This window comes from Babylonia areolata, chromosome 6 (assembly GCF_041734735.1).
Source record: "Babylonia areolata isolate BAREFJ2019XMU chromosome 6, ASM4173473v1, whole genome shotgun sequence".
Lineage (NCBI taxonomy): Eukaryota > Metazoa > Mollusca > Gastropoda > Neogastropoda > Buccinidae > Babylonia > Babylonia areolata.
The window spans coordinates 50022855-50036873 of NC_134881.1; the positions used below are offsets into that span (position 1 = coordinate 50022855).

The 14019-nt window shown below is 43.6% G+C and overlaps 1 protein-coding gene across 1 annotated transcript in view; it reads left to right on the forward strand.

The window, feature by feature from the left end:
* The window catches only part of LOC143283117 (DNA-directed RNA polymerases I, II, and III subunit RPABC2-like), a 41926-nt gene extending 30482 nt beyond the window's left edge, over window positions 1-11444 (forward strand). Inside the window, exon 5 of the mRNA XM_076589251.1 lies at window positions 11246-11444. Coding sequence (XP_076445366.1) covers window positions 11246-11336 — 91 coding nt within the window. The 3' untranslated portion in view covers window positions 11337-11444. The remainder of the gene's footprint in view (window positions 1-11245) is intronic.
* Window positions 11445-14019: the final 2575 nt, after the last annotated feature.

Here is a 14019-nt window from a genome sequence, read left to right on the forward strand (position 1 = left end):
AAACAAAGCCTGTGCAAAATTATGTATTTTATTAATGATTACCTAAAACCTTATGACATATGTAACATGGAACCCAAAATACCTAAACTAACTTCCCACCCTGGATGATTTTATTTTTCAGAAACACTGCAGGCACTCCATTTTCACATCAATTCTCCCAGTGTTTAGCTGTTTAAAGTACTACTGTTCATCTTATTATGAAATGGCTATGTCGGCGGCGGCATCAGTGCTTCTTGGGGTTTTGCTACTCTGGTCCCAGGTCTCAATGGACAGCCTAAGTAGCCATCGTAGCTGCTAGGGCTGAATAAGAGGTGGTTTTGTACTGATGCCCCTGATAGGGCTTCCCATGCCGAACAGGTCGTGAGTGAGGCCCAAACTAAACGTGACCCACTGTCCCTTTCACTGTTCTCTATTCTTCTTTTTACCGCCTCTTTTCTGTCCTCAGCTCCCCATCAAGCCTTCTTTTCCACATTCTTTTTTTCTCTGCGGCCTTCTTCAGGCCCGCTGTGTTTGCCGTGCGGCGCGACCTGTGATGGAGGGGAATGAGATCCTGGGGATTGAGAGAGCACGCTGCTCTCAACACATCCCTTTGGCTCGGACCTCTCCTAAGACAGGCGGCACACATTGGCCCGTGTGTGTCAATCGGCTACCCCTTCGTGGGGCTGGGTCAAGACTGGCAGTTTAGTGCTAACGAAGGTAACCCCCGTAGTGCTCGGTTCTCTGTCCCCGGGAGCTGGGCATGATCGGGGGGGAACACGTTGGAGCTGGACTGTTGGTCGTATATCCCTCCCGAAACCTGGAAGGGGTCAAGCTGGTGTTCCCTTGACCCTGGCCCCTAAGTTGGACCCCCATGGTGGGTGGGTAAGGGAGGGATGAATTTACATATTTTTCAACATGAATTCCAAAAATCACACACCCCTAACTCAGGCAAAAGACGACGACAAGGAACGGATGACTCAGACTCCGATTCGGAGGTCGTTGAGACCTCTGGTTTTTGGCCGTCGTGGCTTGTGATGGAGGGCGCTGATGACGACAAGCCCTTGTCAGCTCTCAGCCCCTTCGCTGTCCAGAAGGGCTTTCAGTGTCTGGCAGGACCGCTAAAGTCCATCAAGAGACTGAGGAGCGGAGCGTTTTTAGTGCAGACAGAGTCCAGAAGGCAGACACAGCTCCTTCTCAAGGTGACCACTTTCGTGGATAGGGCGGTGAAGGTTTCCCCTCACAAAGGTCTCAACTGCTCAAAGGGAGTTATCAGATGCCCGGAGTTGAAAGGTGTGTCTGAGGCCGAGATCAAGAGCGAGCTGTCCTCTCAGGGAGTGACCAATGTGTACAGGGTGACGGTGAGGAAGGGGTCGGACAGAGTCCCGACCAACACTTTCTTCCTCACCTTCTGCTGCCCGGATGTCCCCAAGGACATTCGGGTCGGATACCTAATAGTTAATGTAAGCCTGTATGTACCGTCCCCTCTGAGATGCTTTTAGTGCCAGAAATTTGGACACGTGAGAGACCGATGTAAGGAGGAAGAGGCGTGTGGCACCTGTTCGAAGGCGCGCACCAGGGCGATTGCGTCAATCCAGCCCGGTGTGCGAACATGCTGAGGTGGCCACTCGTCCTCATCGAAAGACTGCCCCGCCTGGAAAAAAGAAAAACAAATCCAGAAAGTCAAGACAGAAAAGAAAATTTCCTTCTTTGAGGCAAGGAAACAGGTGGAGGCCGCGTCGCCTAAGGCGTCGTATGCCTCTGTCGTCAGACCCAGGATGGTGGACGTCGCGGTCCAGACGACGTCCACAGGAACGCAGACGGACGACTTAACCGCCTTGTTAGAACCGTTGGCCTTGGGTGGAGGCGCCGTATCCACCCCTTCCCATCCTGTGCGGCAGTCCTCAGGGGCTGCTGGGCGGGAGCGGAAAACCTCGGGCGGAGGCACGTTGTCCTCCTCCCGCCCCACCCCACCCCCCGGCCCCCCCCCCCGCCCCGCCTCTCGTCTGCCTGGCCCTCGGGCTGGCGGAAGTGGCCGGAAACCCCCCGTACCTCCAAAAGTCAAGGAGGGGAGGGTTGCGGCCTCGGCGGGATCGGGAGGGGCCGAGGTCGTGGATATTCCGACTCGGTTGGAATCCGAAAAAGTAATTTCGAAAAATAAATACTCTATCCTAGCCGACCTTGAGCCACCGCAAGCACAGGAGCAGGGGGGTAGCGATGGAATAGGCTGCTTCTTTATTTTTTTTAACCTTTTTTAATGGCAGTGATCCACTGGAACATCCGGGGGTTCTACGCCAATTTTCAGGAACTCCAGCTGCTTTGTCATGCTTTGAAACCTTCAGTGCTGGCGCTGCAGGAGACTCTGCAAAGAGATGGCAAGGTTTTATCTCTCTCTGGTTTTAACTCCGTTTTTAAACCCGCTCAACCGAAGCAAGAGGGATTGACGGGAGGTGTCGCTCTTTTTATTCGCAAGTCCCTTTTATACAGTACAGTTCTTTTAAGCACCCCTTTACAGGCGGTGGCAGTCAGAGTCACGCTTGAGAAAACCATCACTGTCTGCTCTCTCTACATTCCTCCTTCCGTCCGTGTTCTGAGGCAGGACCTCATGAACCTGGTCGACCAGCTCCCACGTCCGTTTTTACTGTTGGGCGGCTTCAATGGACACTCCCCGCTCTGGGGAAGTGAGATGACATCAGCCCGAGGTCTTCTCTTGGAAAACCTTCTTTCCGACATGGACTTGTGCTGTCTTAACGACAAGTCTCCCACTTACCTGCATCTGTCCTCTGGAAAGCTCTCGTGTTAAGATCTGTCGGTCTGCGATCCATCGTTGGTCCTGGACTACGAGTGGAAAGTGCACAACGATCTGCACAGGAGTGACCACTTTCCTGTCGTCCTCCGCCCCACAGATGGAGAAGGTGACTCTCTGCCTGACCGCCTGTACTACGACAAGGCAGACTGGAGTTTTTTTACCAAGAAGATAAGAGCGGAGCTGCAGGAAGAAACAGTATTGAAAAGCAAGGACCCTGCTGACACTCTTACTCGGATCGTTTTAGATTGCGCCAAAGCAGCAGTCCCATCGTCTACCTCCAAGCCTCAGGTCCCTAGAACGCCCTGGTTCAACGCGGAATGTCGGAGGCCCGCAAGTCTTTCGACGCGTCTTTCGGAGACCGATAGCATTCGAACCCATCAACAGCTGAGGGCGAAAGCCAGGTATGTTTTTAAAAAGAGCCAGAGGAAGTCATGGAGAGATTTTTGCTCTTACTTAACCTCCAACACACCCAAGAAGAAAGTGTGGAGGGTTTTAAAAAGAATTAAGGGCAAAAACGTATGCCCGACCTTTCATCATCTTAAACTTTCAGACGCTCTGGTCACAGAGAAGAAAGCAGTTGCCCATTTGCTTGCTTCCACAATTGAACAGAACTCGAGATCTGCTAACAAATCTGCTCGGTTTCTTAAAACCAAAAACCTGTCAGAAAAAACACCATGTAACTTCTTTTCTGACAACACAGAGAATTACAACCTTCCTTTCACAATGAATGAACTTAAATCTGCCCTTCAGACCTGTACGGATTCCTGTCCAGGAATGGACGAGGTCCATTATAAACTCTTAAAGCATCTTCCCGAAACCTGTCTGGACACCCTGCTCAAAGTTTATAACCACATCTGGGTCACACCCTCCTGGCGGAAAGCCCTCATAATCCCGCTGCCGAAACCGGGAAAAGACCCCTCGAACCCCTCCAACTACCGCCCAATTGCACTGACCAGCTGCATCTGCAAACTGATGGAGAAGATGGTCAACGGTAGACTGATGTGGAAACTAGAGACCGACGGCCTTCTGGCGAAAGAACAGTGCGGTTTCTGCAAGCATCGCTCTACCGTTGACCATCTGGTTCGTCTGGAAACCACTGTAAGAAATGCCTTTGTGAACAAACAACATGTGGTGGCCATATTTTTTGACTTGGAGAAAGCTTACGATACCACGTGGAAATTTGGTATTCTCTCGGACTTGCACAAGCTCGGCTTCCGAGAACACCTGCCCCAGTTCATCCACAATTTTTTGCAAGACAGACAATTCCAGGTGAGGGTCGGCACCACCCTGTCCGACATTCACGAGTAGGAGCTGGGTGTCCCGCAAGGGAGCATCCTGTCGCCGGCTCTTTTCAGCATCAAAATTAATGACATCGTTCAATCCTTAGAAGGGATCGGACAGTTCGCTGTTCGTGGACGATTTTGCCTTATATGCAACCGGCAGCAGGTATGCCAGCATCCAGCGACGGCTTCAGCTCTGCGTCAACAAAATCCAGTGTTGGGCAGAGGAGAATGGCTTCACATTTTCGTCCTCCAAAACTGAATGCATCCATTTTTATAATTTTCGCCAGTTCTATCCGGACCCTGAAATCCGTCTGGGAAAATCCACCATCCCAGCGGTCAAGGAAGCCAGATTTTTAGGGGTCGTCTTTGATCAGAAGCTGAACTTCCTCAGCCATATTAAACAGCTGAAAGTATCTTGCCAAAAAGCCCTGAACATCATCCGAGTTGTGGCACACACGAACTGGGGTGCTGATAAGAGAACTCTCTTGCACCTCTACAGAGCCCTGGTCCGGTCCAAACTGGATTATGGAAGTGTGGTATACGGCTCAGCCAGACCGTCCTACCTGAAACTGTTGGACCTTGTACACCGCCAAGGGCTCCGACTCAGCTTAGGTGCTTTCCGCACCACCCCTGTGCACAGCCTGTACGCAGAGGCGGGGGAACCGCCTCTTTCCAACCGCAGACTGAAGCTGACCCTGAATTATTATTTGAAATTGTTCTCTGAACCTACAAACCCTGCTTACGACGCTGTATTCAACAACCCTTTCGATAAGAAATTTACAGACAACCCAAACTGCATACCTCCTCTCGGACTCCGCATTCAGCCGCACTTAGAAAATGCCGATCTGGATGTCGGTGGCATCTCAGATTTCTCTAAGTTCCCTGACAGCCCTCCATGGACCTTTACAACACCTGAGGTCCGATTCGATCTGGCCTCATACCATAAAGACACCACCAGTTCTCTGGCCTACAGAACTTACTTTTCGGAACTGTGCCACAAATTCCCCACTTTTCAAAGCATCTTCACTGACGGTTCCAAGTCAGAGGACGGAGTCGCGCATCTGTGTTCTGTCCCGCCTTTCCTGACCGGCCCTCAACGGAACACATCCTGTCTGACAGCTCGGTGTACACCGCGGAACTGACCGGACTGGTTCTGGCGGTAAAAATGGTTCTCTCTTCGAAACAAAAGAGCTTCATGATCTTTTCCGACTCCTTGTCAGCCCTGGAGGCGATCGCCTGCGGGAATATCACTCATCCCAAACTGCTGGAATTTTATGAAACTTTTACTCTCGCAATGAAGAAAGGATACGAGGTTGTGTTGGCCTGGGTTCCCGGACATGTTGGCATTCGTGGTAACAAAAGGGCGGACCTGCTGGCCAGGAACGCTGTAAAGAAAGAATTGTCCAGATCCTTTGTGCCATATACAGACATGAAGCGGAAGGTGAACACCTACGTTAAGGATCTTTGGCAAGAGGAGTGGAACACCCAGACGGACAACAAGCTCTTCCAGATCCGTCCGGACCTAAAAGAGACCCTCCCTTCGGGGGTGAAGAACAGAAAGGAGGAGTCTGTGCTGTGCAGACTGCGTACGGGGCACACTTTTTTTACTCATTCTTACTTGTTGAAGGGGGAAGAGGCCCCTCGATGCATTCCCTGTGATGAGCCTCTCACCGTGAAACACGTGCTCCTTGACTGTTGGGATCTGCATGATGTTAGACGCAGACATTACACGGCGGTTTCTTTGAAGACTTTGTTTCGTGATGTCCCTCCGTGGGCGATGATGGACTTCTTAAAAGAAGTGAACCTTTTTAACCAGATTTGAAGGTTTTAAACTATGGAAGTTTTAACTTTGGAGTGGAAAGTTTGAAGTGGTGACTCGTTTTAATTGGTTGTTGTTTTTTTTATCCTTGTAGTAGTTATTGACGCGGCGATAGCCTTGAGATGGCCTTAGTGGTCGGCGAGGCTCTAAGCACCATAATTTCATTTCATTTCATTTGTCTGAAGAATTGTGATCAAAACACTGGATTCTTTGTATCTATTCAGTCAATCAGCAGAAAACTGATTAGCGTTATACTGATTAGCGTTATCACCACAGTGACCAAATATGTAGAATTGCTGAAAAACAAAATGTGATAAAAGTAAGACTATGAGGAAAAACAAAACCAAACAACAACAACAGCAATAACAACAACAGCAATAACAACAACAAACAACAACTAAAAATAAGGAATTTTATTATTTTAAGTAGAACCGAAGAACATGTGTTCCGTGTCAGAATGTGACACCTGACTTCATCTCCAGCACTTCTGAACGTGAAATGCTTCAAACTTAACGAATTTTTAATAAATTCATTCACAATCAATGTATAGTTTGGTTTTTCAGAACTTGTGTGATGTAAAATGTGGCTGTTCTAATCAAATTCTGCAAAAACAATAAGCGTGTAGGGACTGACGTGTTTCGGATACAACAAATTTTTTCGTTCCACACTTCGTCTGTCTTGTGAACTGATAAACTACATCATTTCATGATAAAACTTCACCAGACAACAAAAGCCAGAATCAAGGTAATTTAAGGGGGTGAATTTCAACTCTGAACTACTTTGTTTGGAACTTTTGATGCAACAAGTCTTCAACTGAAAGCAGTCTTACCGAACTACATGCGTTGACTTGGTTCAAAATCTTACGCCAGTATCCGAATATAACTGCATCTCGCCATGTATCAGAAAACAGTGATTGTGTCTAAACTTAATCGGATGAGAGAAAAATGTATAAACAAACCATAGCAACGACAAAATTAACATACACAGTTTATTTTCAAACAATATTTCAACCATTGGGTGGGAATGAACATACCGGAGATTTCCGTGTACATTTCAAACGGTGTTGGAAATAACACATTCTCTGAATCTGTGCTCAAACACATACGATTGAAGGGTGTTTGTCAAACCGATTTATGGTTTCCCGCAATCAATCTGCATGATTTATCTGAAAACAGTTCAAATGTGGAAACTGTGGAAACAGTTCTAAATTTGTTTGCATGTATATTTTTATTGGGACGTTTACATGCACAGAAGTAACACAGAAAAGCAGACAGAAAATTAATATGCGACGTCGATTGTATTAGAATAGTTGAATAGACATTTTTACCAGAAAACGAGTTTATGTGCTGCAGAAGATAGATGTGTTGACCACCTGTTGCAAGTAAAGAACATGTAGTGTATTCATGAATGTGCTTGCCTTTGAATGAATAAATAAAAAAAAACATGTCAAGAGGAACGGGTTGTTTACGTCTGTCACGTGGGGTTATTTTTTTTCATTTTTTCATAATATTTCGAACTTAATATACAATATTTATTGATGATCAATGTTCAGTTATAACAACAGATGAATATTGATCAGGTCTGTATGCACTGGACTTTAATCAGGTTTGTACTTAGTTGTTTCTGACCGCTTCATGTTCAGACACATTGTCATGTCACAAAACGGCGCCGAAATTTTGGCTGTTTTTGATCATTTTCAACACATTTAAGACGCAAGGACAAAACAGATTCTCACAAAATTGTTGCAGACATTTCTCTATTCAGTTGCAATCCTGATAATATGTGAAACATTTGAATAATCATTGTAAAGACATGTTTATATTGAATCAGACTGAGAGACCCCTATTTCCAAAAGGTTCTGGAGACTGACCCATTTTCATCTTCCAGGCAGTCTTTGCTCTTCATGACTATCTGATGCACCTCATTTTGCCACCTTCATACTCCAGCCAGATGCATTTTTTTCCCACGGTAAACTGACGTGTCTACTATGCCAGGGTTCGTGAGTCACATTTGCAAATGCCAGTTCATTTCCAAAGAAAAACATGTATTTCATACCATTCTTTTCACATCAAGACATGATGCTGGTCAATTTTGCCATCATCTGCCTTCATGCTTTCTGAATTAATTTTCTGGACAGTGCTCCGACAATGTTCATTGAAACAACGTGGTTAACACATATTTAGATATTTAAAAGCTACTCGTTAATAAGCAGAGCATGGAATATTTCCAAGTTGTGCATTGCGTAAAATGTCAACAAAATTGTACTTACGAACTGAATGATCCCATGCTGCCTTCATAAATTCACCTTTGCAGTCAGTATAATACTGTTTTCATTCTTTATGAAATGTCATGACTGGTAAGTTTCAGTTTCAGTTTCACTTTCTCAAGGAGGCGTCACTGCGTTCGGACAAATCCATACACGCTACACCACATCTGTTAAGCAAATGCCTGACCAGCAGCATAACCCAACGCGCTTAGTCAGGCCTTGAGTGCATGTTTACATATTTGTGTACCTATGAAAGTGGATTTCATTTTACGTAATTTCGCCAGAGGACAACACTCTCGTTGCCATGGGTTCTTTTTCAGTGCGCCAAGTGCGTGCTGCACACGGGACCTCGGTTTGTCGTCTCATCCGAAAGACTAGACGCTCAGTTTGATTTTCCAGTCAAACTTAGGAGAAAGGGCGAGAGCGGGATTCGAACCCACACCCTCACGGACTCTCTGTATTGGCAGCTGAGCGTCTTAACCATTCTGCCACCTTCCTCCTGGTAAGAAACTGGAAAACATTCATAAAAGTAAGTTTGTGTCTTTTATCGATTTAATATAAAATACATGAAATTGAAAATGTTTGTTTCCCTTTGACCCCAAAGAGATCTCTTATTTTCTGAATGGTGTCTGTCATCTGCCGCAGTGACCTACTAACGGAGGTATAGGACAGCGTCATTGTGGCAGCAGTCAGTCACATGTACTCTACAGCACTGTACATTTTCCTCTGGCAACCCCTTATACCGCGCTTGCGTAACCCTGGCTTGCTCTTGCCTTGTCACTCATTGTAAGGCGCTGTCTCATGGCCAAATGTGTGAGAAATAATTATTAAAAATCAAAATCTAATAATGTTCCCGCCCCACCTACAGCGGTCAAGTTTACATCAGCGTGATCAGTATGATTTATTCTATTTTATCGTGAAAAGAACGGTTTTGTTGCAGACATTTTGACCATTTTTGTATCTGCCCTGGACTAAAATTGCCATGCTGAATGCACACATCCTCTACAAAAAAGCAGGCAACAGCAGTACACTCCTGGACTTTCAGAAGGATGTAATTAGTGCCATGATTTTTGGTGACCAAGACCCAGACACTGCTAAAGATGACCACGCTGTTCGTCTGTGTGGACAACACTTCATTGATGTCATCCCACATACCCCACAGAAGGCCCGGCCACAAAGGAGGTGCAGAGTCTGCTGGAAGAAAGGACAAAGAAAGGATGTGAGGTTCTACTGCCCAGACTGCCCCAGCAAACCAGCACTGTGTCTTGAAGACTGTTTCCGCAAGTACCACACACAGCATTTTTACTGGCGATAGATGCTGGGTGAGTACACCCCTTTCATTCTTTGTGTGGACTGTGTTGGAGTCATGGGCCTGGACACTGTTGCACAGCCTTGACAGTGTGTGTGGTTGATCACAACAGTCACAAGAAACTGGTTGATAACCTGGTTGATGTTGCAGCACCTCCATAATGGAATGACAGTCTCAATATATAAAAAGCTTGGATTTTAAAAAAAAAAGTGTATCACAAGTGAGTCTTGAAGGCCTTGCCTCTCTTGTTTTTATTGCAATTTATGGAATTTTTGTGTCAGATTGACTCATTATTTGAACATGTGAGTATTTTAAACAAAATCTTGGTTCATTTTCCTTTCATTTGATATATATTTTTATGCACTTATCTTCAATACTCTTTGAAATATAAGTAAATTAAAATCATTGGTGTGCTTTTCTGAAAATTTTCTCAGCATAGGCTATAGCAAAATGTACTAGCAGTGAAGGGGGTAATTTGGCCTTAAAGGAGACATTGACATCGCCTCAGGCACACCGCAACATATATAGATCTGTACAAACCAATCCGACACTGAAACAAACGTTCCATTCAATTTTTCTTTTATGTTCATTCCAGTTAATTCAGTATCCACTTTAGAATATTCATATGCACTAAACACATCGATGGTGTAGTTAGTATCACTGTATATGTTCTGTCCTGAATTTGTATTTCTTTTCTGTAATTGTGAACAAGTAAAACAGTGTCATGCCATCTTCTTACCAAGCATAGCATATGTTCCGGCTAGGGTAAATGGGATTTGGGACTCCAGAAATAGCATCAGCGAAATAAACTGTTAATGATCAGGAAATATTGTTTAATTCGAGAGACTTCCAACTGATTATTGGTATGTCTGTGAAGATTTTTTTCCTACAATATTTTAGCCAAATTTGGATTTGGCAGACAAAGTATTTCTAGAGAAAATGGCAATGTTAAAGTTTACCACGGACACACAGATATACACAGAGACAGACAGACAGACAGACACACAACTGAACACCGGGTTATAACATAGACTAACAAATGAGTCAATGAGGTCATGCTGGCTTCAAACCCAGCCATTTTCTGGATTTGGATTCTCAACGAAAGAAACCATTCATGATCTGTAAATACCGTTTAATCCGGAAGGCTTACAACCTGTTATTGGTATGACTGTGAAGATTCCTCCCCTCCGCTATTTTCAGTCCAAATTTGGTATTGGTAGACAAAAGTATTTCCAGAGAAAATGACAGTGTTAAAGTTTAACACAGACAGACATACAGATAGACACACAGACAACCGAACACCGTGTTATTAAATAGACTCACATTGTTTACACAAGTCAGTCAGAAAAGTAGTGCTATCAACACAGCTCTATTGAATGTTGTGGTAATGGCATGCAAAGCTGTTGACACTTAGTGCTAATGAACATAGTGATAATGGCACAGTGCTATTGACATAGTGCGAATGACACATAGTGAGAATGACACATAGTGCTATTGACACACACCCGCAACCTCTCTTAACTTTGTGTTTAAAGCTCCCAAGAACAAATTAGTTCCTGTGTTTTTCATGAAAACTCAGTGGGAAGCATAGCTTCAGCTGTATTTTTTGTTGAATGAAACCGTTGTTTGTGTGTAATGAGTTTGGTTCAAGTCGTCCTTTTCATCAGTCTTCTGTTTTGTTAGTCCCTTCCACATATTTATCTGTTATCTGTTTTACTGTTGGCCCATAAAAATTCTTTCAGATGTTTGCAGATACTTACCTGCTAATTTGTATTATTTCCAGGGCCAGGAAGATCCCTTTCATCATCCGTAGATATCTTCCTGATGGCAGTTTTGAGGACTGGGCTCTGGATGAACTCATCATCACAGAGTGAATACTGCTGGCTGTAACAGTTATGAACTTTACTTTCCTGAGACCTGTTGTGGATAGCTTGGAGAGAAAGGGATGCTGAGTAGAAGGTTGGGGTGTGTGGGAGGGGGTGGGGGTGAGGGTTGGATAGGTTGGAATAAGCTTGTTTGTGTCATCATGATCATCTTCACATCATTTTATATAAACATATTTTATTGACTTGATTGCAAAAAAATAAAGTGAATGAATCTGACTAAAGTGATTTTGTTTTATTTTGTTTGGCATTCACTTGATTGTAAAACTGGTTTTACTCAGTCAAGAGAGGTGGCTTGTTCAGTGAAAGTATGTTGGACATGTCTTGTAAAGAGGGATGAAGGGGTAGAACTAAATTTTGTAATAATTTTGTCATTAGATGACAACATCATTGATCATGATAAATGCACACAATCACACTAAACAGCAACACTTTAGTTTTAGATGAAAAGTGGTACATTTGATTTGTGATTCTTGTTACCATTGTATCACATTGAAACCTAATCACATATTACAGCAAATTTCAGGTGAACATGATCGCAATTTGCCTCTAGGCCTTGATAAAAGAGTAGCGTCTGAGTAGGGGATAGATTTATAGTGTGAAAGTAGAGAAACAGAGAAGTGGTTTGTTTTTTGAAAGAGTCTGAGAGCAGGGCAAGCAGACTGGATTTTCATTAAACAAGTTAATGAACTGGGGCTTCACAATTTTGTACATTCCACTGAAGGCTTTGAATTGTTAAAAAAAAAAAAAAAAAAAAAAATTTGTACAAAATTTGTACATTACATTGGAGATCATGAAGCTCATAAAAACTTTGATGAACAAAGCATCCAATTTCAGTGCATCCAGATATCAAGTCAGACTGTGAGACATGAAGTTTATGCCAATCTTGATGTGAAAATACCAAAGATAAGAGGCATCCACAAATTTCATCTGAAAATAGACACCATAGCAGCTGGAAACACTCTCCCAATACACATGATGATACACAAATGTATGTAAATCAATTAAACTCTTCAGTACTCCATGACATATCCACAAAAATGCTTTGCTATTTGTCTCATGACGTACATATACGTCTGCATTATTTCAGGATTTTTCAGTTCTGTTTTAAAGTTGATGTGTCCCAATAGCTACCAGTCAGAAAACTTGATATGTCTATCTAAATTATCTGCAATCTCCAGTCATGCTGTGTATGAATATCTGGATTGTATAGTCTATACCCCCCCTTCATGATGCTTTCAAAATGGTGGACGACGAACTACAACCTTACCCTAATATCTTGGAACAGCAGTGTTGGAACAAAAAATGAGGTTTTGCCATCCAAGATGCTCCAGAAACTTCGCAAGTCATTGATGATGATGAATTGAGTGTTAAGTGTGGGAAAATCTTGTCGAATGGTTCGCTTGACGTGACTGAATGAAGATTTGCAGAGGGGAGGGAAGGTGGGGGTAGTTGAAGAGCTAAATGTAGCCAGCAAAGGAGAGAAAACGAGCTGGAGGTCAAGTACAGCTCTGTGGCTGACCTCAGTTAATTAACCCCATATGATATATAAACCATCCACTCACTCAGAGCAGGGAGGGAGAGAGAGTGATGAAGGGGGTGAACAGTTTTCATGCCAGTCATGAATTATGGGTACAGCTTGGTTTTAGAAAAACATGCTGATATTGATTGTTTGCAAGTGAACTTATGAACAGTGCTCACACCCTCTCCCCCCTGCACTGTTGGCAAACTGGGTCACTGTTGACCTCTTTGATCTGTCTGAGAGTGAGCATGAAGTGAGTGGGCGTGGAACAGGCAGGTATTGTGATTGAAGGATGTGTGTGTATACAATCGTGTTGTATGAATTATCTAACCGTCAGAATTTGATACAAATTAAAAAGAAGAAAACAGCTACAGTTCATGTGAAAAAAGATGCAAAGCCCTCCATAAACCGACTTAGGAAATGTCCAATTCATGTGAAAGAAAAGCTTGGAAAAGAACTTGTGAAAATGAAAAATGAGTTATTTGACTAACAGAACATACAGATTGGTGCTCCAGCCTTGCATTCTCTCTCTAAAAAAAAAGAAGAAAGAAAAAAAGAAAAAAAGAAAGTGGATCTCAGAGTTTGCATTGATCCAAAGAAACCAATGAGTCACCCAAGAGACGCACACACAAAATTCAAACCTTCAAAGAATTGAATGCAGAATTTGCAGTGTCTCGGGTATTTAGCAAACATCATAAAAGCTGGCTACTGGTCTGTCCACCCCAGAGTCAACCACTCACAACATTCTGAACACTCTTTTAGAAGATACTATTGGACATGTTTACTGTTTGGACTCGACCTATACCAGGTTATCTTTCAGGCCAGAATGGATGATATCTTTGAGGGACTACAGGGAGCTACTGGCATCCATGATGATGTCTGTGTGTACGGAAAAAATGAAGATAAGCATGATTGCAACCTGAGGGCACTGATGGAATGGATTTAAAGCAAATGGACTGGTTTTCAATTCTGAAAAATGTGATAAAAAGAAATCAGTTTTCTTTTTTGTTTTTTTGTTTTTTTTGTTTTGAAACATTGAGATATTAGTAAATCAGTTTTCATTTTTTTGAAACATTAATGATACATTAATGAGACTGACAGAGACTGTTCAGTGTACCTTGAAAGAAATCATCATCCAAGGATGGCCTGCAA